At 42.3% G+C, this 26,858-nt stretch overlaps 2 protein-coding genes and 1 pseudogene across 5 annotated transcripts in view; 1 reads left to right on the forward strand and 2 right to left on the reverse strand.

Moving 5' to 3' along the window:
• Positions 1–286: 286 nt before the first annotated feature.
• On the reverse strand, positions 287–1,439 carry LOC136175949 (CBY1-interacting BAR domain-containing protein 1 pseudogene; annotated as a pseudogene).
• Positions 1,440–1,620: 181 nt separating this feature from the next.
• LOC136175095 (large ribosomal subunit protein eL43-like) lies at positions 1,621–1,909 on the reverse strand. Its single transcript, XM_065945404.1, has one exon. The coding sequence runs from the start codon at positions 1,897–1,899 to the stop codon at positions 1,621–1,623; it is 279 nt and encodes a 92-aa protein (XP_065801476.1). The 5' UTR covers positions 1,900–1,909.
• A 19,708-nt stretch (positions 1,910–21,617) lies between these two features.
• The window catches only part of DDX6 (DEAD-box helicase 6), a 30,212-nt gene continuing 24,971 nt past the window's right edge, over positions 21,618–26,858 (forward strand). The window contains exons 1-2 of one of the 4 annotated variants that reach the window (XM_065946314.1): positions 21,618–21,784; positions 25,259–25,728. In XM_065946314.1, coding sequence (XP_065802386.1) covers positions 25,529–25,728 — 200 coding nt within the window. In that variant the 5' untranslated portion in view covers positions 21,618–21,784; positions 25,259–25,528. The other 3 variants (XM_065946313.1, XM_065946312.1, XM_065946315.1) reach the window with 3 other exon arrangements.

Raw genomic sequence — 26,858 nt, forward strand, 5'->3', positions numbered from 1 at the left:
TTGTAAAACAAATGAGTCACAGTCATGAAATGTGCAGTGTGGGGAATGTAGTCAATAAATGTGCAATATCTTACTATCGTGACAGTTTGTAAGTACACAAAAAAGTTCTGCTATCATATTTTTTTTTTTGGTTGGCATAAATTTCCTTTAATACTTTCTAAATTTCCAATAGGATTTAATTTTGAGGTTTAATGTATCAAGCCAGTATTATGCTTTACAATTTTAATGATTCTGGATTCCAGGTCATTTAAGATGAAAATAGAAATGCAAAGTTTCCTTAAGAAATTTAATTTTTGTCTTCTATAGCATCTAAATCTTCATCCTCTTTATCATCATCTTCTATTTGTTGATCCTTTCTTAGTGGACAGGTCAATACGTGTCTGTCCCAGATACACACTGAGCTGACAATGATCTCTGAAGAGATAATTTTGAATTTGCTCTTACAATATCTAAATGGGATAAATAATCTTGTGGATACAGAGAATGTCAGAAAACCTCTAAATCTTCTTCAACAATTTTTTGTATATTTTGGTAGGCAGCAGTGTAGACCTCTAAAGCTTTTCTGTGAAGTAACATTTCAATGGTGATAAATTCTGAGAATACGGTCTTTATATCCTTTATTTTCTGCTTTTCAAAATTGTCAGTAATTTCCTCCAGATGACGAGTTATTCGGGTCACATCCATTGTAGCTCTTTGTAATTCAGTTTCTGCCTGCGAAATAACATGTCAATCAGATGGGTTTCTCTGATGTGTTCTTTCTGACTGAGTTAGCTGTTTAACTTCTTGATTCCTTGCTGTTAATGTGGCTTTGATATCATCTCACTTCATTTTTACAATGGTTCCATAAGCTTTCAAAGGTTCAATTACTTCGGCTTCAAGTCTTTTAACCTCAGCTTGTCGATAATGCTGAAGTTTGGCAAACTCATCAGCAAAGTTTTTCAGGCCCTGCTCTAAATGCAGGGTCTCAGTAGAGGCATATATGCTGATTTAATTCACCAGGAGGTCCGCTTTATCTCGCAGTCTGGCAGTTTTCTGCACATAAACAGCAAAGATTTGGCACAGCTCTCCAAAATGTTTCTCCACATTTGTGACAGCATCTTGCAGTTGTCTGGTTTGAGTGTCCTGGTTTTCCAAGCTGCACCTCAACACGCCGCTTCACTCACTAGAGACCCTGGGCTGGACCCAAAAACAGTCTCAGAGCCCAGAAATGTGCTGGGGCACCCATATTTTTAATTTGCAAGAGTTCTTTCTTGTTTGAGTGTTTCTTTTCATAGTGTCTGTTCTTGTTTCATTAATTTGATAGCTACTCATTTTTCTGAGGATATTAGTGATATATTTTTAATTTAATTTCTCTTTTTATTTTAAGAGAAATCTAAATTTTCAAGAAAAGACAAGATCGGGTTGTTTTGTTTTTGCTTTTTGGTTGTGTCACGCAGCATGTGGAATCTTAGTTCTTCAACCAGGAATCAAACCCATGACCCCTAAGTGGAAGCATGGAGTCCTAACCACTGGACCACCAGGGAAGTCCCCTCAAGAATAGTTTATTTATTTATTTACTTTTTGGTTATATAAATTAACCCATGTATTATAGGCTAGCAACATTATCAAATGGTGGTGCTTCTATTGGTCCTTCAGTTTCTTCAGTCTTCTGATGGCAGACTTTACTGTCACAGCAGAAGTGGTGTTGTAGGTCCAGGCACCACCAGCTACTGTTTTCATGCAGGGACCACAGTGCCAAATGTCCACAGCTCTTCTCTTCATTTTGGTTTTGCCACAGAAGGAGCAGGTATACTTGGTGTGCTGGTTGATTTCAATTTTCTTCACCATTTTCCTGAGGGAGGCATCATAACGGGTCCCGTATTTGCCCACGATTCCAACCTTCTTGGTGCATTTTGCCATGTTAACGCAACCTAGATCCGAGCCCAAGAGCTCAAGAATAGTTTAAAGAGAATTTTTCTTAAATCATTTGAGAGTAAATTGCCAGCACGACACCCATCATTACCAGTACTTGAGAGTATTTCCTCAAACAAGATCTACCTAACAATATCATTAGAATCAACACATTAATACTGATACATGACTGCCATCTAATCCACAGACCCCAGTTAAATTTCTCCAATTGTCGCAACGCTGCCTTTTATAACAAAGGATCCAATTCAGGACCATACACTGCATTTATCGTTATGTCTCTGTAGTTTCTTTCAGTCTAAAACAATTATTCCACTGTTTCTTTGGCTTTCATGATCTCGACAGTTTTTTCACAGGTCACTTATTTTGTAGAATGTCCCTCAGCTGGAGTTTCCTCATGATTGAATTCAGGTTATGCTTTTTGGGAGCAAGAATATCATGAAGTGATGATGTGTTCTTATCGCCTCCTATCAGGTAATACTAGAGGCCTGTAGCTGCACATGCGTGCTCAGCTGTGTCCAGCTCTTTGCGACTCCATGGACTGCAGCCTGCCAGGTTCTTCTGTCCGTGGGATTTTCCAGGCTAGGATGCTGGAATGGGTTGCCATTTCCTTCTCCAGGGGATTTTCCTGACCCAGGGATCGAACCCGTGTCTCTTGCATCTTCCGCAGGCGGGTACTTTACCACTAGTGCCACCAATACTGAACACACACACACACACATCAGTTAATACCCAGGTAATAACTGGTTTCAATGTGTCCCATTATTGAGATTGTTTTGATCACCTGATAAAAGAGATATCTGCTAGGTTTTTCCATGTGACGTTACTCTTTTGCCCCTTGTAATTTAGTAAAAAATTTTGTGCAGAGGTACTTTGAGACTGTATATATCCTGTTCCGCTTCAAACTTTTACCCATTAGTTTCTTTGGCTTAATGAATTTTTACCATGATGGTTGCCAAATGGTGATTTTTTCAATTTACTATTCCTTTTAATTTATTAGTTGTCATTCTAAATGTAAGGAAAGAATTTCTCTTCTACCCATTCACTTATTTATTCATTTTTATATCAGTATGGACATATAGATTCCTATTTTATTCAGTGTATTATAACCTTTGACTGTCATTATTTATTTGATGCTCAGATTTTGTTAATGAGAGTCCCCATCAAGCCCCTTTTATGTTCTTTTGCTTTGTCTGCATTATTCTTTAAGCATCTCTTTTATTTCTGACACAGAAAGACGGTCCAGATTTATCTCGTACTTTCCCTATCTCAGCTCTGGAATCAATCATTTCCCCAAGGGTCCCAGGTTTCTTTTAGTGGAGGATGGTATTTAGACACCAGGATTTAGGTAGTAGAGGTGTTAATTGCCATTGGAGTATTGTTGTTTTCGGACTTGCCAGGTGGTGCTAGTGGTAAAGAACATGCCTGTCAATGCTGCAAATGTAAGAAACACGGGTTCGATCCCTGGGTCAGGAAGATCCCCTGGAGGAGGGCATAGCAACCCACTCCAATATTCTTGCCTGGAGAATCCCATGGACAGAGGAGCCTGGTGGGCTACAGTTCATAGGGTTGCCAGCCAAAGAGTTGGAAGTGACTTAGCACACACGCATGCATTGTTGTTTCCAAGCTCTCAGTGGATAAAGCTAGAAAATATGTGTATCCAGAACTCCACTTGCAGATCCTTGCCTTCCTGAGAGGCTAGTCATTCTTATTCTGCTTAGATACCCATAATCTGTTTGGGGCCACTGTCACATCCAGCCCAACCCCATTCAGATGTTATCTTCCCTCCCTTTTGGCTCTAACATATCACATTGGCTATGGACATAACTCCTTATTCTGCTCAAACTCTGATCTCCCAAACTGCATGGCTGCCCCTGCCTCCCCTGGACAAATACTCTCCTTGTCCTGCCCAGGCCCTGACACCAAGCTTGGGGCTGTTGCCTCCTATCCCTCAATGCTTTGGGCTTCCCAAGTGGTACAGTTGGTAAAGAATCTGCCTGCCAGTACAGGAGATGCAAGAGACTTGAGTTTGATCCCTGGGTCGGGAAGATCCCCTGGAAGAGGAAATGGCAACCGACTCCAGTATTCTTCCCTAGGAAATCCCATGGACACAGGAAGAACCTGGCGGGTTACAGTCGATGGGGTCTCAAACAGTTGGACATGACTTAGCAGCAGCAGCAGCAGCCTTGATGACAGACAGCTTGATGGCCTGTCTGACTCATCTGGCCTCTAATACCCTGGCAGGCAGCTGCTGCCGCCACTCCCATTCCCTCTACAAATATTCTCTTTACCCGACTTGGGTTCAATACCTATGTGGAATCCTTGTCACTCTACTTAGACGTCAACAGCCTATACCTGGCTGCCAGTGTCACCACCACTGTCTCCACCCCACAGAAGTCCTGCTTCATCCTGCTTTAATACCACCTCTCCCAACCTCTCGTAGATATCTAGCTGCTCGTACCCATGGCTTTGGGACTAAATTAGTGAAGGGGAATAGAAGAGAGGAAGACAGAAGGCAGATTTCTACCTAGTCTATTTTCTGTAAGTAGTTTTTTCTATTTGTTCTGGTCTCATCTTCATATAAGAGGACATTCTCAGATACCTAGTGATTCTTGGTTGTCTATGTGGGGGTGGGTGGGTGGAGGGGAGTGTTTGTTTATCATCTGGGTACTTTACTGATCTTGCAGTTCTATTTCTTTGAGGAACAGCTAAAGACTGTATCTTTGGGTCTTGTCTCTTTTACCTGCTCCAGAAACTAGACCTCCAGCTTTCTGTTGGAATGAGGGAAGAGAGAGGAGAGGTTGCCCAGCCACTTGCGGTCAGTGAGAGATTCTGGATGTCTAACAGCATTTTAACCAGACTCTCAGTCCATCTCCTGCTCATAGTCCCTCTTCTCCACAACTTCAAGAGGTACCAATATCATCAGTTCCTGAGCCCTTGCAAGTTGTGTGGTGGAAATCCAAGTTGCTTCTTGGCTTACTCTGTCAGTTTAGGAAGCTGCTTCCCTGGTTCTGCTAACTCAGTCACCGTTACTCTCCTCTCTTGTTCTCTTTGTTCTTAAGCAGTGTTTTGTTTTGTTTTGTTTTCAGTCTCTTTTCTGTCATTTTAGTAGAGTTTCAAAAGGAAGTGGAATTAAATGTGTGTTTAATCTGGCGTTGCTTACTGGAACTCCAGTTTGAACTTTTAGGCTTTTAATTTGCCTTCATGACTCAGTATCGAGGTCAAAAGCCCAAAGACAAATTTTTAAAATTGCATCTTCTTTTAACCCCTCATCTTTTTAGTTCCTTTGTGTTTCTTTCCATTTGGCTGTTCTTACCATTGACCTGTTTGCCATCTCATTCACTGTCCTATAGAATCCTCATTGCAATAGCAACAATAACAGTAATAAACAAATCTTGATTTCTCCCTGTTGATGAATAATTATTTGACCCAAAGTATAACTTGGGAACAGCCTCTCAGAAAGCGCTGAGAACAGTTCAGCCCATTAAAGGTCAAAACACAGTTATATCAGTTTTTGAGACAGAGGGCTCTATTATATTAAGTGATATATTATCGGCAGTTTACACAATCCAGATTATGGGTTGTTGTGGTTATAATATTTAAGAAGGAAGGATATCTCCTGAGGAGTTGTGACCCTTGATGAGATCAAGAAAGATGTTATCTCCTAAGGAGATCTAGTTAATGCAGATACATAATACACACCAAAGGGAAAGGAGGAAGCTCAAATGGGCAAAGAAAGATTTTGTTTAAATTTTTCTTGTCATGACCTAAAATATAAAATTATAAAATTCATCATCCTTTAGCCACAGATCAAATTTATCCCAAGGCCTGGTGATTCTAGGTTCTCTAGAACCTACCACTTCCCTCCCTCCACACTTGATTCCCACTCAAACCTTCATTTCCCACCTGGACTGCCTTCTGATCTTCCTGCCTCTTGCCTAGCTTCATTCCATGCATCTAATTTCTTTTTCTAAAAGACAGATTCGGGGACTTCCCTGGTGGTCCAGTGGCTAAGACTCCGCCCTCCCAATGCAGGGGGCCCAGATTCTATTCCTGGTCAGGGAACTAGATTTCACATGTCACAGCTAAGAGCCCATATATTGCAACTACAGATCCCACATGCCGCAACTAAAACTTGACACAGCCAAATAAATAATTAAAAAGAAAAAAAGTGTGATTGTGACTTTTGCCCAGGTCACAGTTTTAAAATTCAAAGTTGAGTGCTTTCAGGGGAGTGTGCAGGTTGGCAGTCTTTGTGGGCCCCCTTGCTTCCTCTAGGACATTGATTTAGGCCACCTGCCTTCCCCTAAAGGCATTTGAGCTTCTGATTCCCTGCTTAAATGATTTCTGCATTGCCCTCAGGTAAACTACAAACTCTATCTGACCTACAAGACCTGCATGATCTGGCCCTGCCCACCTCTCTTCAGCCTCATCTTTCCCTATAGCTCTGTTCTCTTGCCAACTGGAACTACTTTTATTTCAAACATGCCAAACTGCATCTTGCCCCCAGGCTTTGTGTGTGCACTTCTCGTTCTCCCCTCCCCATTCATCTGGCTAATTCTGACTCATACCTCTGTCTCAGTTTAGACTTAATTTCTTTTGGAAAACCCTGCCAGTTATGTGCCCCCTCCTGCTGACTCTTGCAGGGAACTCTTGTCTACTTCCTCTATAATAGCACTTATCACACATAATTATAATTACCTGTTTATTGTTTTATTGTTCTATCCCCAGAATGTGTCTCAGTATTTCCACACAGGCTGTTCTGTGCTTAGTCACTCAGTCATGTCCAGCTCTTTGGGATCCCATGGACTGTAGTCTGCCAGGCTCCTCTGCCCTTGGGGATTCTCCAGGCAAGAATACTGGAGTGGGTTGCCTTCCTCCAGGGGATCTTCCCAACCCAGGGATCGAACCCAGGTCTCCCACATTTCAGGCAGATTCTTTACCAGCCAAGCTACCAGGCATGTGTGCTCAATTGCTCAGTCGACTCTTCGACCCCTTGGACTGTAGCTCACCAGGCTCCTCTGTCCATGGGGTTTCCCAGCAAGAATATTGGAGTGGGTTGCCAGGATCTTCCCCAGCCAGCGGTCGAACCTGGATCTCCTCCATTGCAGGCGGATTCTTTACCACCTGAGCCACCAGAGAAGCCCAAGTTATAAACAGTATTTCTGAAATAAAGTTGATCAATTGAATTTAGACCTCTAGGTTTGTCTTAGATGAATGATGATACCATTAACCAAGATAAACAATACAAGAAGGCCAGGGAGGTTGCGGGGGTTAGACACAGGATGAAAGGCCAGTGAGGCAGCCAGGATAGATGTATCTAGTCACTAGATGGACACAAGTCTAGGGGTTATACAGTTGGTGGTTAACAACACACTAAATGCCTGGTGACCTCATGATGGGTGAGATCATCTGTGAAGGGAAAAAAGAGAATCAGGAAAAGTGGAGTCCTTAGGAGTCAGGTGAGGAAGATACGGAGAAACAGTGCTTATTCAACAATATGTAACACTGGAGAGTAACATGTTCCCATGTGTGTTTTATAAATTCCCCCTGGATGCTTACTGGTAGTCTACTGGGAGTGTGAGAGAACAAAGAGAGCTATAGGCAACTGAGTTTGGAAAATCATGCTCTAAATAAATTTGAACAAATTTGTTCTGTGTAGGATTTTACATTTAATATATTCACATTGTGATTTCCCCCGAGGGAAACATATTCATGCATTCATTCAATTCAACAAACATCTTTTACGTCCTAGAATATAGGACTATTCAGTAAAAATCAGATAAGGGCCCCTGCCCTCAAGAACATGCATTTCTCAGAAAAGTCAGATATTAACTAATTAAACAAATTAACTGCAAGTGAGCTAACTGCTACAGAGTTGAAGCACAGGATGCTATAAAGGAGTTTAATAGGAGGAACTGGAACACACTCTTTCATTAGAGCCACTCAAGGGACCAGGGTTCTGTGGAACCAAATTGAGGAAGTGTGGCTGTAGAAAGGTCAAGTAGGCTGAGAAGTGGAGCATATGTCCGTGGATCTAAAAACAAAGAGGTCATTCATGGTACTAGTGAGAGCTGTTTCACAGAGTGGGAGTGGATGAGGTCTAGACAGACAATCCACTCTTTGGTCAAATAAAGGAAGAAGCAACAGGGTTGCAGCTGCAAGGGGAAGAGAAAGTCAAGGGTAAACCTTTAGTCTTTAGTCTGAGGAGTCTTACACCTATTTGCAAGTTAAAAGAAAAGCTAGACAGTTTGCACTTAAAATAGTGAGGACACTCATTCAGGTATTCACTTGTACATATTTGGTATATTCTTTGCTCCAGGGACTGTACTAAGCACTTGGGATACAGTGGGGAATAAAATATACATTGTGTTCCCTGGTCACCTATATTCTAATAGGGAAGACAAACACTAAACAAGTAATCATGGTGGACTTCCCTGGCGGTCCACTGGTTAAGACTTCGTGTTTCCACTGCAGGGGCAAGGGTTTGATCCATGGTCAGGAAACTAAGATCTCACATGCCATGCATCCAGAAACAAACAAACACCTCCCCAAACCAAGTCATCATGAAGAAATATAATAATTAGAACTCTGATATGAATTATGAAGAAAATAAACAAGATCCTGTGACAGAGGACAGGGTGTATGTGTGTTTGGGAGGGTCTTTGAGAAATGACATTTGCTTGAAGAACAAGAAGCTAGCTGTGTAAGGAGAGAGGAGACGTGCTTCTGTTAGAGAAGACAGTAGGTCTTGAGGTGGGAAAGAGTTTGCTGATGTTAAGAACTTCCAAGGGCCACTGTGGCTGGCGTAGAATGAGCAACAAGGAGAGTCGCAGGAGCTGAAATAGGAAGGATAGGTAGGACTTGGATATTATAGGCCCTTGCAGACCAGGGAAGGGAAATGGGAGCAGATTCTCAGCATGTTGGGAAGCTATTGACAATGCAAGGTGCCAATACTGTCATTTACATGAAAAATATCACTGAGGCTGTGTGAAGAACAGACTGGGATAAGACAAGAAGGGGAAAGTAGGGAGCCCAGTTTAGGACACAACAGCAGGAAACAGGCCAGTGGAAAATAATTCTGTCTGGTTGATGTTGGAGGCAATGGGGTAATAAGGAGCAGACAGATTCGGGAAATATTTTAGAGATTGAACCCATGGGACTTGGCGATGCATTGGATATAAGACAACAGGAAAAGATCTAGGACGAGGAAGCAGAAATTGAGATAATATGTAATTCCTTTGGAAGGATTATTTTTGAAAAGGAGACTAAAGGGAATGTACAGTTTAATTTGCTCACGAGTCCATTCAGTAAACATTTACTGAGCACCTATCAAATGTCAGGCCCTATGTCAGGTGTTGGACATACAAAGAATGAGGCATAGATAGATCCAGTACTTGTGAACCTACAACCAAGTTATCTCTGATGCCAAGAGATGTGCACAGTAATAGAAATTTGCACAATGGTGGCACCAATGTGGGAGTGCTTCACTCTGCCTGGAGCATTAGAAGGAAGGGATGTCAGGGAAGATGTAAGGCTAGATTCTGTGGAAGATGAGTCTAGAGGTAGAGAAGGGAAACTAAGGACTGAGCTCTGCAACCTTGAGCTTTTGCACAAAGTAGCAAGCAGTCAGGCTGCCCCAGTGGCTCAGCAGTAAAGAATCCACCTGCTGGGAAATCCAGAAAATCCAAGTTTGAAACCTGGGTTAGGAAGATTCTCTGGAGAAAGGCATGGCATGGCAACCCACTCCAGTATCCTTGCCTGGAGAATCCTATGGACAGAGGAGCCTTATAGGTTACATTCCATAGGGTCGCAAGGGACAAAACTGAAGTGACTGAGCAGGAACACACACACAGGAAGCAGTCATCTGCTGTCAGTCAGTAACAGGTTAGAAGACTTGAAAGAATGTTACATATTTTGTTTGTGTTCTCTGTAGGTGAAGTCATTGGTTTTGCACTTTCAGCAACCAGCAACCCAACCTTAGTCACAGGGTATTTTATATTCATCCAGAGAAAACATAGAAAGCAAATCTCCAAAAATGTCATCATCTCCTCACGTTACTTATTACACTATTATTTACTCAACATTTTTTGTTGTCGTTGTTCAGTTGCTCAGTCGTGTCCAACTCTTTTTACCCCAAGGACTGCAACATTCCAGGCTTCCCTGTCCTTCATTGTCTCCCAGAGCTAGCTCAAACTCGTATCAATTGAGTCAGTAATGCCATCCAACCATCTCATCCTCTGCTGTCCCCTTCTCCTCCTAGTCAGCTCCCTGGTAGCTCAGACAGTAAATCATCTGCCTGCAATGCAGGAGACTCGGATTCGAGGAAGATCCCCTGGAGAAGGAAATGGCAACCCACTCCAGTACTCTTGCCTGGAAAATTCCATGGATGGAGGAGCCTGGTAGTCTATAGTCCATGGGGTCGCAAAGAGTCGGACACAACTGAGCGACTTCACTTTCACTTTTTCCTCCTACCTTCAATCTTTCCCAGCATCAGAGCCTTTTCTAATGAGTCAGCTCGTCACATCAGGTGGCCAAAATACTGGAACTTCAGCTTCATCATCAGTCCTCCCAATGAATATTCAGGGTTGATTTCCTTTAGGATTAACTGGTTTGATCTCCTTGCAGTCCAAGGGACTCTCAAGAGTCTTCTCCAGCACCACACTTCAAAAGCATCAATTCTTCAGCACTCAGCCTTCTTTATGGTTCAACTCTCACATCCAGACATGACTACAGGAAAAACCATAGCTTTGACTATACAGAATTTTGTCAGCAAGGTAATATCTCTGCCTTTTAATGTGCTGTCTAGGTTTGTCATAGCTTTTCTTCCAAGGAGCAAGCGTCTTTTAATTTCAAGGGTGCAGTCACCATTTGCAGTGATTTTGGAGCCCAAGAAAATAAAGGCTCTCACTGTTTCCTCTGTTTCCCCACCTATTTGCCATGAAATGATGGGACCAGATGCCGTGATCTTAGTTTTCTGAATGTTGAGTTTTAAGCCAGCTTTTTCACTCTCCTCTTTCACTTTCATCAAGAGGCTCTTTAGTGCCTCTTTGCTTACTGCCATACAGGTGGTGTCATCTGCATATCTGAGGTTATTGATATTTCTCCCGGCAATCTTGATTCCAGTTTGTGCTTGATCCAGTCTGGGATTTCACATGATGTACTCTGCATATAAGTTAAATAAGCAGAGTGACAATATATAGCCTTGACATACTCCTTTCCTAATTTTGAACCAGTTCTTTGTTCAATGTCCAGTTCTAACTGTTGGTCCTTGACCTGCATACAGATTTCTCAAGAAGAAAGTAAGGTGATCTGGTATTCCCATCTCTTTAAGAATTTCCCACAGTTTGTTGGGATCCACACGGTCAAAGGCTTTAGCCTAGTCAATGAAGCAGATGTTTTTCTGGAATTCTTTTTCTATGATCCAACGGATGTTAGCAATTTGATCTCTGCTTCTTCTGCCTTTTTTAAATCCAGCTTGAACATCTGGAAGTTCTCGGTTCATGTACAGTTGAAACCTAGCTTGGAGAATTTTGAGCATGACCTTGCTAAGCATGTTAGATGAGCACAATTGTGTGGTAGTTGGAACATTCTTTGGCATTGCCTTTCTTTGGAATTGGAATGAAATCTGACATTTCCCAGTCTTCTGGCCACTGCTGAGTTTTCCAAATTTGCTGGCATATAGAGTACAGCACTTTAACAGCATCGTCTTTTAGGATTTGAACTAGCTTTGTTTGTAGTGATGCTTCCTAAGAACCACTTGACCTCGTACTGCAGGATGTCTGGCTCTAGGTGAGTGATTACACCATCGTGGTTATCTGGGTCATTAAGAACTTTTTCTTATAGTTCTGTGTATTCTTGCCATCTCTTCTTTTTTTTTTTTCCATCTCTTCTTAATATCTTCTGTTTCTGTTAGATATGTACCGTTTCTGTCCTTTATTGGACATTTCATCTTTGCATGAAATATTCCCTTGGTATCTCTAATTTTCTTGAAGAGATCTCTAGTCTTTCCCATTCTGTTATTTTCCTCTAATTTTTTTTGCATTGCTTGATTAACAAGGCTTTCTTATCTCTCCTTGCTATTCTTTAGAACTCTGTCTGCAGATGGGTTTATCTTTCCTTTTTTCCTTTGTCGTTAGCTTCTCTTCTTTTCTCAGCTATTTGTAAGGCAACAAATAAGTCAACATTTTTAATTGTAACTGAATTTTTTTCCTTCCAGCTTTATTTATAATTATTTATAATTGACATCCAGAACTGAATAAGTTTAAGGAATACGGAATAATGATTTGACTTACATACATCATGAAATGTTTAGTGACCATCCATGATTACATACAGATATAAAATAAAAGAAATAGAAACAAAAATTTTTCTTGTGATGAGAACTCTTAGGATTTTCTCTCTTAACCATTTTGTTATACACTCTACAGCTGTGTTGATTATATTTATCATATTGTACACTACATCCTTAGTAATTATTTATGTTATGCATGGAAGTCTATACCTTTTGATTGCCTTCATCCAGTTCTTCCTGCCCCAACTTGCCTCTCTGGTAACCACAAATCTGATCTTTTTTCCAATGGGTTTATTTGTTTGTGTTTTATTCAAGTATAGTTGCTTTACACCACTGTGTCAATTTCTGCTGGACAGCAAAGTGAATCAGCTGCATGTATACATATATACCCTCTTTTTTGGAGTTCTTTCCCATTTAGGTCACTACAAAGTACCAAGTAAAGTTGTTTGTGCTACACAAAAGGTTCTCATTAGTTATCTGTTTTATAGGTAGTGGTGTACATATATCAATTCTAATTGTCTGTTTTTGAAGTATAATTGATCTATTAGACTATGCTCATTCTACTACACAGCATAGTTATTTGTTATTTCTACACATTTCAAAATGATCACAATAAGTTTAGTTACCATATGTCGCCTTACAAAGAACATAGTTATCGATTATATTCCCCACATTGAACGTTTCACACCCACATCTCTTTTACTTTGTAACTGGAAGTTTGTACCTCTTAATCTTCCTCACTTATTTCTTTCTTCCCTTCACCCTTATTCAACAATATTTAATGAACATTTCTTGTGTATCTGGCATAGAATAAACGAATGAACACTGAATAAATGAACAAAAGAATAAATGGTTGAATGAATAAACAGGTAAAGAATTACAGCTGTCACTGACACTAAAAACAAGATTTAACTAAAAATTCGATACCAATTATATTTTTAGCTACCCCACCTTTAGCATCGAAACCTTTAGTTACCTAGATCACCCACTATAAAAATAGCTATTGTTTACTGAGGCTTGCAATGAGTTAGGCCCTCTGCTAAGCATTTTATGTGTTATTTCTCATGTACTCTTCTCACAACCACCCCAGAGGCAGGGGTATCATCCTGATTTTCCAGATGAGAAAACAGGTTTAGGGAGGTGAAATAGCTGGGGAATTCAAGCTCATCTCTTACTCCAAAGTCAGGTCTCAACACTATGCATAGTTTTCATTCTTCCCCTACTTCCAAAAGACAATTATGCTTTTGCATAACTATTACCTGATCTTTTGAACCCATACTCTGAAAATGTTACTGAAATCCTTAGGAGTAGGAAATCCTACTCCTAAGCTTCTACTTTTGTTGGCTGGTAGAACACAAGAGGCATCATCTACAAAGAGGGAAGGTGATCTTCAACGCTGGTGCCTCTGATTGTGGGCACCTAAACTGATACCTCCTACCATAGTCATCATTTCACTCTTTCCTACAAATTACCAGCCAATGAGTGTGGAGAATCTCAGTGATCAACAAGTTTATAAACATGAACTAGTTTTCCTATGTGGAAAAGAGAATTATAAGACAATAATGCTTGCCTTCAAAGAATTTCCAATCTAGTAGAAGAAATAGGATCACACACACAAAAAAACTCAATAAAAGCAAACTAGCTAGTGTGTACTTGAATACTAAATTATGTGGCACAGCCCAGCAACAAAGAGCTTGGGAGACCTGACATTTGGAGTCAACTGGGGCAAAGGAAATCAACATATATTGATTTTTTTTTTTAACCTAACATACTTAGAATGTGTTAGATATTTTGCTAGACTCTTCACATATGTGATATTTTAATGTATTATCCAGTCTTATTTAACAAACACTTTATGAGTTTTCTACTATATTTATACAAAATACTTTACTATGTGTTATTGATGAAAGACATAGGAACATGACTTGCTTCCTGTCCTCAGTGAGCTTAGAAATAAGACATATGTACAAATGGCTATGAAGGCTTTCCCCATGACTCAGCTGTAAAGAATCCGCCTGAAATGCAGGAGCTACAGTTTCTATTCCTGGGTCGGGAAGATCCCCTGGAACTCATGGCAACCTACTCCAATATACTAGCCTGGAGAATCCCATGGACAGAGGAGCCTGCTGGGCTACAGTCCATAGCATCACAAAGAGTCAGACACAACTGGAGCGACAGCACACAGGCACAAATGGCTATGAAACAAGGCTATAAAAAACAGTGGTTGTATAATTTATTACCCAAATTGGAATATTTTTTAGAAGAAACAGACACTATTAATAGTTACTGTGGAGCAATCCAGGCATTAAACCCAGACTACTCTGAACAATCCAGGTTGTATCATCTCAGCAGGGAAAGAACTTGAAGTGGTGGCCAGCACAAAAGAGCAATTAGGATGAATCAGTGAAACCAGAAATGGGCTGAGTTGGGCTTGCTGCTTGGGAGGGCACAGGCAATAAACATGCAAACAAAGGCACAGGCAATAAACAGGCAAACAAAATAATTTTAGGCAGCTTAATGTGGTAAAGAGTGAGGGGGAAGTTGTTGTTTAGTCACTGAGTCGAGATCGACTCTTCTGTGACCCCATGGACTGTAGCCCGCCAAGCTCTTCTGTCCTTGGGATTTCCCAGGCAAGAATCCTGGAATGGGTTGCCATTTCCTTCTCCAGGGCATCTTCTTGGCCCAGGGTTTGAACCCGTGTCTGTTGCATTGGCAGGCGGATTCTTTACCACTGAGCCACTAGGAAAGCCAGGGTGGGGAAGCAGACTACTTTAAAAGGCATGGTCAGGGGAATTCTCTGTCGTTCCAGTGATTATGGCTCTGTGCTTACATTGCCAAGGGCCTGGGTTCTAACCCTGGTTGGGAAACTAAGACCCTCGAAGCCTCATGGCACAGACAAAAAAAAAGGTCATGTTCAGTGGGAACACATCTCAGAGGCAATAACATTTAAGCTGAAATTTGAATGATGAAAAGAATCGAGAAATTGAAAGACAAAAAAAAAAAAAAAAATTCTCAAGTAGAGTCTAACCTCAGCATAATCTGAAGGTCCGTAGGACCAGCCTCACATCCATGGGGTTTAGAGTGAGGAGGTTCTAGAGGCTCCCTACTTAGTGTGAAGAGAAAGGAGGGAATTTAAATTTTATTCTGTAGGTAATAGAGAATCATTAAAGAGACTTGAACAGATGTGACTGGAAAAATTATCCTGGTGCTAGTGTATAAGGTGGGTTAGCAAGGGAAAGAGGTTAAAGCAAGAAATCCAGGTAGCTATTGAAATAATCCAAGCAAGAGAAAAAACTCCTGGATTGGGACAGTGGCAATAATAATGGAAGAGGAGAGATGAAAGTAATACCCCAGAGCAAGAACAGGTAGGATTTCATAACTGGATGATGTCACCTAGCATAGTGACAGTCCTGAGGTAAATGCTAGCTCCTCCCTCCTCTAACTCAGGTAATGGAAGTGAGGAAGACTATTTTTGTTTGTTGTTTATAATCAAGAAAAACCTGGACAGGACACAGGTTCAAGTTAAGAGGAAGAACCACAGTCCAGTGCTTAAGATTGAGCTCCCAAAGCAGGGGGCCTGGGTTTGATCCCTGATCAGGGAACTAGATCCCACATGCTGCAACTAAGAGTTCCATGCTGCAACTAAGACAAAGTGCAGCCAAATAAATAAGTTTATTTTTAAAAATGAAGGTGGTTACCATTGGTATATTTTATTTTTAAAGGGATAGATGTGAAGGGGGGTTTCCCTGGTGGCTTAGTGGTAAGGAATTCACCTAACAATGCAAGAGAGGCAGGTTCAATTTCTGGATCGGGAAGATTCCCTAGAGAAGGAAATGGCAACCCACTCCAGTATTCTTGCCTGGGGAATCCCATGGACAGAGGAGCCTGGTGGGCTACAGTCCCTGGGGTCACAAGACAGTAGGATGCAACTGAGCAACTAAATAGCAAAAACAACAAAGATGTGAAAGTTAAGAGAGTCTAGAGATAGGAAAATGTGATACTTTATCTTCCAAGAGGGAATCAACAGAAGTCTGTTGTGGGAGGTGGAAAGTTAATGAAGCTTCTATGGAACATCTTTGATTCTAAGGTGGGCTTATGAATAGAAGAAAAAGTTTAGAATGCTGCTTCGGGAAAAAGTTTGCCCAACAGTGATTCTCACCCTTGACTGTACATTATACTCTTCCTGGGAACTTTCAAGCAAAAAATTATACTGGACCCCCTGCCCCAAGGGTTCTGATTTAACTCCTCTGGATGGGACCCGGGCATCCATGTTTTCAAAAGTGCTTGTGTTGACACTAACGATTAGCTCTGATTGCAAACTACCAGAGAGAGTTTCTAGGGCCTCAGAAAGGGCTCAGCTGAGGTGTGGAAGCAAGAATTTGTTGTTGAGTCAATTAGCTTGGTTTCAGGGTTCTCTCTAGCACCAACATTCCCTGAGCAGAAGCTGTGGAATCAGAGCATGGCTCTTGTTTACTGAGGTTGGTAAGGCACTAAGCTGAAGGAGAATAGAGGCGGGGAAAAGAACTGATTGGCCCACCACAGATTGCCTAATCTGACAGAAAAAGCTGAGGTTCAGATGAAAGGCGATAAACCAATAATAGCAACACCGCATGATTGGTTTTTGAGTGCTATCTACCCACTACAAAAATACAGCAACTTGTACAAATTCTTTGGAAAAGGAAACGGCAACCCACTCCAGCATGCTTGCCTGGAAAATCCCATAGACAGAGGAGCCTGGTGGGCTACAGTCCATGGGGTCACAAAGAGCCAGACACGACTGAGCACTCACCACAGCTCTAAGGCCTATTTCCCCCATTTTATAATTGGGGAAAGTGAAGCTCTGATGTTAAGAAAGTTTCCCAAGTTTATGCAGTTAACAAGTGGCAGAATCGGAATTTGAACCCAGATCTGACTGACCCTAGAACCTGAGCTCTGACTGGGCAGGAAGTAGAAAGGAGGGAAGATAGGAGCCTGTGGGAATCTACTGGTTTGAATGGGTTTGAGACTGGCCCTGAGGAAAGGAGATGAGAGGGTTTCTGAGGGAAACAACGGAAGGTGAGGGAATGGGTCCTGAGGAGACCAGAGCAACAGAGGCATTGGAGGGACAGTGGGAAATCAGCCTGGAGAGGCACACTGACAGGTCTAATTTTTCAAGAGAATGTAGACGCCATGTGGTGAAAAGGTACTGGGAGATAGTAAGGGATTATTCACCAGGCTTTCCCGGCAGCTCAGTGACAAAGAATCCACCTGCAATACAGGAATCGCAGGTTTGATCCCTGGGTCAGGAAGATCCCCTGGAAGAGGGCATGGCAACCCACTCCAGTATTCTTGCCTGGAGAGCCCCACGGACAGAGGAGCCTTGTGGGCTACAGCCTATAGGGTCGCAAAGAGTCAGACCCTACCAAAGCGACTGGGCACGCACACATGCCTGCAAGGGGTTATTCAGGAGGTGGTTGACATGATAAAGAAAAACTTTAAAATTCATCAAGCAGGCAAAGAGCTAGGAAGTTCACTGAGGAAACCTCTGCACAGAAATACTTTTTATTCCTTTGTTCCCCATCTTGTCCTGGAAACCACAGATGTGATTTAACCCACGTGGTATTCAGGGCTGCAGACTGCCCAGCCCTCAGCTCTAAGCTATCTTCCCAGGACACATACCTAAGATCATACTTCTATTTTCAAGGATCAATAGAAGGCTCTGCAAATTGACTAGTGGCAGGAAATCAGGCCCAGGCACTTTGTCATGATTGTTACTACTGCGGCAGAGAAGGTTACTCAGAAATATAACGTTGTTACAAGGTCTTAGGTACAAAGGAGGCACCTGCACATAGCAACAATTCCACAGGATTGCCAAGGTCCCCATCAACATCAACAGTTAGCAACTGCCCCAAGCTAACTCAGAAAGTACCGGAGAACACCAAGGCATCATAGATTGGGACAATGTCAGTTCTTTCTCGATCTGAGTAAACCAAATTAAATTTATACCTAAAGAATCAGTTTCCAGATTTCAGCATCTTTCCAGTCACACATTATTTTCAAATTAATGAAAGTTAAAATTGCTGGTGTCTAAGTAAAGAAAACTGAAGAGGCAAAATTTACAGCTAGAGTTCTCTGAGTGATGACCAGAACATAAACAATCCTGGGACCTGAGGAGGTCTGAAGACACCTCAGATGAGTTGAGCTAGCTGGTTGTGGTACCCAGGGAAGGGGGAGATGTTATGTGTCAAAAGGAATAAAACTCTGCAGACCAAACATGGTAGTTTAGGGGAAACGTGTTTAAGGCACTCACTTTCCTCCTTGTTTGTAATACTGCTTTCCTACTTTTCAACTTGGGTTTACTCTGGAAGTGGAACATTTATTCCAAAAAAATGTGTCCAGTGCTCTCTCAGTGATTAAAGATGTCTCCTTTATATGCATTAACTTCAGTGTAGTACTTGTACCAGGGCTTACTTGGTGGCTCAGTAGTAAAGAATCCGCCTGCCAAAGGAGACATGATTCAATCCTTAGATTGGGAAGATCTGGAGGAGAAAATGGCAACCCACTCCAGTGTTCTTGCCTGGAAAGTCCCATGGACTGAGGAGCCTGGCTGGCTATAGTCCATGGGGCTGCAAAGACTCAGACATGAATAAGTACCCATGGCACGCAATACTTGCACTTCTCTGAGGCTATCTTTGCTAAGCTCTCGGCAGGCTGACGCTACTTCATTTTCTTCTGGTATATAAATTAAAGAGGCAAATTTTACCAGTTCTAAAGTCCAAAGAAAATGGTACTTGACTCTTTGGGTTCATTAGCCTCGGTTCATTAGTCTTGGTTAGTAATTATTAGATGTTTCTCAAGCAAATTTGGAAAAGAACTTTGTTGAACTTTCTTTTGGAAAATCAGAACATTTTAATGCAAATCGTGAAGGAGGGAAAATGCTGTACTAGAAAGCTTAGCCAGGTGTGATATAGTTATTTTCTTGAGGCTGTGGTGTGGGTGAACCTTTTTTCTTCTAGGTAATGAATACATTTGCTTATAGTTTGAGTTTTTAAAAAAACCATCATGCTTCCTTAAAAAAATCTTACAGAAAGCAAAAGTATGAAATCCATTTTAGCCTGTTGAAAGCATTTGGGTTTTTAAGATAGTATCACAGATGTATATACTCCAGGTTTAAATTACTTAGAATTCTAGGTTCTAAATATTATAAATTGCAGTTGAAATTTTTTTGTCTAGTTATTTTTCAGTAAATAGCCAAGGACAGGATGCGAAGCTGGCAAACAGTACTTGCTGAGAGGGCCCGTTCTATGATTGAATTTCAGGTAGTATTTCTCAGTTGCATCTCATTCTTATACACATACACAAAAATCCTGTGGTTTTAAACGGAGATACTGAAAACCTCAATTCTATTTGTGAATCTTTTTCTTTTTTAAGATATCTTTCCTACAGACAGATTTTCTAGGAGCCAGCCAACAATCCAGGCCTAACACTTCAGCTTACAGCTTCATAGTTGAAAAAAAGTAGGGGGAAGTGAGAGTGACTAAAAACAAAATAAAAATGACCAATACATTTTGGAAAACACTTTATTAGGTGACCTCACTGGGGATAGCACACCCTCCGTAAACCATATTTACCACAGATCCCCCATTATACTCAATAAGGCCAAAGGGTTGGATTTATGTAATATTTTTAAATATAAGTTTTATAATGTGTGTGAGGTGTCATATTTTCTATCATTCTTGTTAATCTGTTTGAACTAGGGAGAAAAAAGATATTGAGCTAGTTGAATTGGATCCATCAATCAGTAAAACTGAACCGAGAAAATATCTAAGGTTTCAAAATTTAATTCTATACCATCCATACTTCTCACAGAGAACTGAAAAGGGCTGACATAAATAACTCAGATGGAAGGAGATCTTATAAAAACATCATGCAGAATCTTTAAAGGTGTTAGCCCTGGCAGGATTCCTAGGTGAGAACAGGCAGCTATTTCATGTTCTACTCTTGATTGCCTTCTCACTTTTGGTTTTTGTCATGACCTCAGCCGGGACCCCTTTGAAGATAAGAAATTTATTTGTGAACACAAACCCCTTTCCTTTGGCTGGTCTCATTTTTTGAGAGGTCTAGGGAAAGAGACCCGAGTAGGCTGTGGCCTGTTTTAAATCCCTAGGCTCCTCTCCCTCCTACTCACTTCTTGTCCTCCTCCACTTCACATTCCTGCTACATGGCAAGACAGTGGGGCCTCAGACCTCAACATTTTATTAAACAACCACTTAGCCATTCTCTCTCCGGTGTGGACACAAGATGCTGGTTATTTCCTTTAGATGAGTGGGTTTTTTAAAAGCTGGGTGGGCGACCACATGCTACAAATTTAGAATTAAAAAAAAAAAAACCCACACCAAAAAACTGTTAAAGGACCCTTAAAAAAAAAAAATCTCAAGAACAGCCTTTTCACATTTCTCTAACACCTCTTCTTTGGCTGTGTGGAAATTAAAAAGACCACCAAATGAGAACAGGTTATTTACTCAAAGCTTGCTACACTAAGAGAGCCAGCCACCTTCACTTAGCTGGGGACTCACACTCCGACCCCTTAAAAATAAGGGGGCGGGTGGGAGTGGGTGAGGAAGCTTCAGAGTTTGCTCTGATTGGAAGTTAACTCGGAGAAGCTGGAGGCGGGCTAACTAGAAGCGGGGAGTCTAACGTGATTGGTTTAGGGGAACATATTTGGCTTTCTCTGATTGGTCCAGAGTTGGAAACACGGGCAAAAATTAGGCAAGCTGGCAGTCAATGACCGAGTCTGGCTCATTCTGAGCTGATCACTGCAGAGGTTGCGGTTTGGCCTCGCGTGGTTGCAGCAGAGGTTGTGGGTCGGAGTTCTGTTGTCAACCTATGGTCTGGTCATTCCCCGGTATATTGTCTCTCAGTTGAGGGAGACCCAGGTTTTTATTTTCCTTTGACCTAGCTAACTTGCTAGCTTCCGATTTTTGTTTTACCTGGAACAAGACTGCATTCCTGTTATTTCTGTTAAGGATAAAGAGACATTACAATATGAAAAGTAATTATGGGAACAAATACACCCTTCTGATGAGCATCAGGCTGGGGGAAGAATCACACTTGGTCTTCTAGTTCATTTCCGTACAGAACTCCTATTCCCATCATAACTTGACTCTTAGCAGCGTTTCCTTCCTTCTGGGGAGGCTCGGCCTCCCTGGTTCCCTCTCTTTGAGGATTGCCCTTTAGGGCCGAGAAAGTGGGGATCGCTGCTCTAGTCTCCCACTTCCCTCTCCGAGGCTCGCTTTCTGGGTTCCTGCCCCGGTCGCACCCCAGCTACCCAGCACCCCACCCCCGCCCAACTCTCCCTACAGCCTTCTCCGCCCCCGTCCGCCCGCGCACAGCGCCCCCTGGCCCCCGCCCCGCGCTCTCCCCGGGGTTCTCCCTGCTGCACCCGTCCCGGCCGGTCCCCTTTTCTGCCCCCACACCCGGGTTCGTGCCGGCGCCTCCGGACTACTGGTTCTGCGTGTTCCTGGATGGAGGCGCGCCCCGGAGGGGCTCGGACGCGGCCCCCTTGGACCTGCAGCAGCCTCCCTGGCCGGCGGGAGATGGCAGGTCAGCTCTCTCGTCCCCAAATCGCTACCGGGTCCTTAGTCAGGAATAAGCAGATCCTCCTCGGGTCCCAAGCCCTCGACTTCCACTTTGGGGGGGAACTCTTCCCACCCACCATTCCCGGATCATTTCTCCTTAGCTGTGGAAAAGGCAGTCCTCCTTTCTCTTTGAAGGGACCCATATTTCCCTTTCAACTTCCCCTCCATTTCAGCCCCCGCAGGGTCCCCGTCGGTGGAAAAACACTGCCCTCCATTTTCTCCTGAGGAAGGCTCCTCGGCCCGGATTTCTCCTGACGCGAAGCAACGGAGGCCGGGGAGCCGCGACGGGTGCAGCGGCGGCAGCTGGGCGCTCGCCATCTTGCGCGGAGGAGGAGCCGCGGCGGCCGCCATGCGGAGAACGGGTGGGGGGACGGTCGACGACGGAGGGGGCGGGGGAGCCGAGTTAGCTCAGCCCGGGCGGCGGCTTCGGCGGCGCCTTGAGAGCGGGCAGCGGCGGAGGTAGGGCTGGGCGGCCGGGGAAGCGAGCGGGCGGGAGAAGGCTGGCCGGCCTGAGCTGCCCCCAGAGCGGGAGCGGGGGCGGGGCGGGGGCGGGAGGAGGCCGAAACGAGGGGCCGGGTGGGGGCGGGCGGAGGTTTCCGAGGAGGAAGGAGCCGCCGCCATTTTGGGAGCTTCGAGTCAACAATAAAGGACCGAGGGTGCCGAGCGGGAGTGGCCTCGGTGGTAGGACTCGGGCCTGAGCCGCGGGGAGTGGGGTGAGGTGGGGGGGTGGCGGTCGACCGTGTCGCGGGGGCTGCAGGAAGCCCCCAGGCTGGCGTGGGGGGCGCTCTGAGGCGGAGGCCTGAGGCCTGGCCGGGCCTTGGGGAGGAAGGCGGGCGGCGGGCGCCAGCTGTGGGGTGGGGGCGCCGGGAGCAGTAGCATAGAGCAGTGTTGTGCCCGGAGGGGTCCGGAGGAAGAGCGGGAGAATTCCTCAGAGGAGCTTTGTGGGTGACGAGGGAGGGTGGGACCGTAGGGGGCGGCAAGGACTTAAGGAGATGGTGGAGGTTATAGGGTACGAGGCGGCCCTATAGGGGGCGGCAGGGGTATGCTGTAGCGGAGGGCTCGGTTTGGAAGAGGACCGGCTGCTTGACGGAGTAAGGCCTTGCAGGTCGATAACGGGGTGATTATGGAGCCCCCGAATCTCGGAGGAAAGAAGGGGCTGTCTGACTTAAATGTTTCTCTTTTGGGGGAGTCCCTATTGTTTCCTAGCTGTGGAGCCGGTTCTCCGCTCTTGTTGCGCAGATACGATTACAGGGCCTCAACCCTTTTGTGTTTATGGGGCCAGGGAGCTGACTTGAAGTGTGTAGGGGATTTGGAGGGGGGTTTGAAGGGGAGGTGAACAAGAAATTATTTGCTTGCAAATCAAAATCATTGGCTTCTTTCCTTTGTTACTCACTCCCCTTTCTCTTCCTCAGTCCCCTTGCCCCTTCAAAATAGAACAGTCACTCCAACTTGCAGATCGAGCTTGGAGAAACTGCGCTGCATTTGCAAACAAAAGGTCTTTTTGGAGATGACGAGACTGTTTTGGGTGTGAAACTGTCAATCGCTAACTACAGTCTGGGAAGTGCTGTAATTAACTCTGCTAGGGTTCCCTCCCAACTAGTCTCTGTTTCTTTCGTATTTTTGAAAATGTAGAAATACAACATGGAAATCTAAATTGGGAAGGGGTAGGAGGAATATTTCTTTTCCTGAGACGTAAAGCTGCAGTGCAGGTTTTAGCTTAATGAAGAGGGGAGCAGTTCTCACATAGTCACATTTTGGCTCTAGGGAGATAACGAGGTCTTCTGTGCATGATGGACAGTAATGATACCATTTAATCTTTATAAGTTGCCCTCTTCATCCTCTTAGTGCTTTGCAAATAAGTCATCTTCGGGTGTGAAATAGGTGATATCGTTGATCATAATATAAACCTATCAATACAGGAAACCACCTACTACCTTGAACTGAAATTAGGTGGCTGTTAACTACCCTACTTAAGAGGTCAGTCAGTTTCTGGATAACTTCAAAATATACACAGTTTTTGAGCAACTTTATTTTCAATTTAAAAAAAGACATCAAAGAGAATTTAAAATTTTTATTGTTTGAGAAGCTTTGGTGTATTTCAGAAGGAACAGTAATTAATTAGCTGCTGTATTTTCGGTAAGAAATGTAAAGGTGTTAACACACCAGAGTAGGCCTTTATTTCCTCCCACCCTCGGTTGTGAAATTTAGGTCTTACTTTAAAAAAAAAATAATTTTATTTGTGGAATAATTTTTAAAATAACGTAATCAGTACTCTGGGTGTCCTAGGAAGTTTGATTAAAGTTAGTAATGTCTTTATTCTTTCACACATTTGTGGTTTTTTTTTTTTTTTTTTTTTTTTTTTAGAAAAGTACAGGTAATTTCCTCATTGGAAGAGACCTTAGTGCTGGGAAAGATTGAGGGCAGGAGGAAGGGGGCAACAGAGGGTGAGATGGTTGGATAGCATCACCATTTTAATGGACATCAGTTTGAACAAACTCGGAGATAGTGAAGGACAGGGAAGCCTGGCATGCTGCAGTTCATGGGGTCCGTGGGTCGCAGAGAGTTGAGTGAGACTTTGTGACTGAATAACAATTTCCTTTTTGTGGGTTGGTTTTTTTTTTTTTTTTTTAATTAAAAAATGCTACTTCAAGTTGGGACATACTTTTGAAAAGTGTTATATTTTAAAATGTAACAGTTCTGTAGTAGACTTAATTAAGGTAGCTAAAGGTTTTCTTGGCTGTTTTTTGAACAGAAGATTTTGACGTGTAGATGTATTTATGTCCCTTGGCTGCTTTAGTTATTGTTTTAGAGGGCAAAAACTTAGGGGGGAAAAGAAAATGTAGTTTTCTTCAAGTTTAACTTTGGTTGAAATTCATAAGGGTGTACATGATGCTAAGCACAGAGTGAAATCAAAAGCTTAACTCCAAGGATTCTCAGTTGTCAGAAATAGGAAAAAAAAAAAAAGAATGAATTGTTTTGCCTTGTTCCTTTGTAGATTTACATTAATTAAGTTGTGCCATTCTTCATTGAGTTGTAATGCAATTGTAATGCAACGTAATGAATCATTGACTTTTAGAGGTGGCAGGGACTATAGAGAATTCCTCGGGGAGGAAACTCAAGGGAAGAGATTATCATCTGACAGCTAATGTTAATTTAATCACAGTATTGTTCTACCTGATATTTTCTGGGTTGATTTGAACTGACAATTTAAAATGAGATCTGTCTCAGTGCAGGTTTGGTTTTTAAAGCAGTTCATTTCCCCCCCCCCCCCCTTCCTATCCTGGGTAGTGATTTGATCTACATGCAGCTGTATTCTTAATTCTTTAAAAGAAGAGAGTGCTTCTAAAGGAGTTCTTCAAATGGAAACAACAAAGGGTTTTTTTTTTTTTCCTTCAAAATTTACTGTGTTTGCTGATTTAACTTTTTTTCTTTGTTTCAGATTGAAGTGAGATTCAGATACATAACTCAACCTTGTTAGAGGGCTTTTTAAAAAATAAAGAATTGATTCCTGCATGAGAGCAAGTTACTGCTGCTTACCGTTCAGAGACTTACAGGTGCTTGCCTGCATTGCAATAAAGGACTCATATATTGAGCAAGACTTATATTTATCTCTTCGTTTTGGAGAGCCTAATAAACTGTTATTACAGTTTCTCTACTGACTTTAAAAAGTTTTGAAGTTTGGAAGAGACATCTTTAAAGTGAATACAGCATGAGCACGGCCAGAACAGAGAACCCTGTTATAATGGGTCTGTCCAGTCAGAATGGTCAGCTGAGGGGCCCTGTGAAGCCCAGTGGTGGCCCCGGAGGAGGGGGCGCACAGACTCAGCAGCAGATGAACCAGCTGAAGAACACCAACACAATCAATAATGGCACTCAGCAGCAAGCACAGAGTATGACCACCACTATTAAGTAAGTGTTAGAGTAAATAATAAACACACTTGGGGGACCAAGGAGGTATATTTTGCTACTTTGTTGTTGACTACTTTATGTATACCATTTTAGTTTAACCATTTTGATTGTGAAAAGAGGACAGATGACTGTTTATGGTCAATAGGTGTTTGTGATAGAAGAATGTATCTCTGTCATAATTAATTCAGGTTTGTTAAGTAACAAACATAGGCACAGATAATATATATTACTTTTGCATAGAGTAGTTTTTGAAACTTTTCTGGCTTTCATAATGAGCTCAGATTCATCTTGTTTTTGCCAGTATGGCTTTTTTCCTAGTGTGATAACTTGAGTTTATCCTAGTTTGGATGGCAGTTAAAGCCAATCTTAAAGACTTGTCCAGCTTTCTGACCTTAAAAAGTACTCAGAAAATTTATCCATAACTTTTTTTTTTAGTCTGTGAACACTTTGCTTTTCTGTCCTATTTTATTTATTTTTAAAATACGCTTTTTCCTTTTACACACACACAAAATAACAAGCAGTTTATATCATAGGGAACTCAGGACTTTGAGCTCTTTGGAACACATCTCTGAATAGTCCCAAACCTCTTTGAAGACTTCTAAAAACTAAGAGCCTTCTTTTACTATGGAATATTTTTCTTTTAAATTTGAAAGCGTGTAGGCTGTCGTCTTGAAGTGTACAGTTTAAAGTATGTGAATGGTAACTATGATTCCAAAGAATCAGTTAAATAGAAAATTAAGAATCTTGACCCATTTGATATTTGTCTTTGTTAAGAATCTAGCTGTGTAAGTTGATTTAACCTTTAGAAATATAATGAAACTCAAAAAGTGTGTGTTTTATTACAATCTAAGTCTTTTCCATGCTTAAAAGAAGCATTTACTAAAGAAAAATAGCCCAAATTTTCAACAGAATTCATTTGGTCACTGGGAGAATTGGCATTAATGCATATTATTTTTGAGGTGAATAATTAGTATAGAAATCAAAAATTTTTCTAAATTGCAGTTTGTCTTGACAAAATATGAGTAGACTAGCAACATTTAGTCTACTTTTAATTGGAAACATAAAGCTGCATTATTCCATTTTGAGAGCATTTTATACTTAAACTCTGATTTGAGACTGTAGTGAATTTT

This window comes from Muntiacus reevesi, chromosome 9 (genome assembly GCF_963930625.1).
Source record: "Muntiacus reevesi chromosome 9, mMunRee1.1, whole genome shotgun sequence".
Taxonomy (NCBI): Eukaryota; Metazoa; Chordata; class Mammalia; order Artiodactyla; family Cervidae; genus Muntiacus; species Muntiacus reevesi.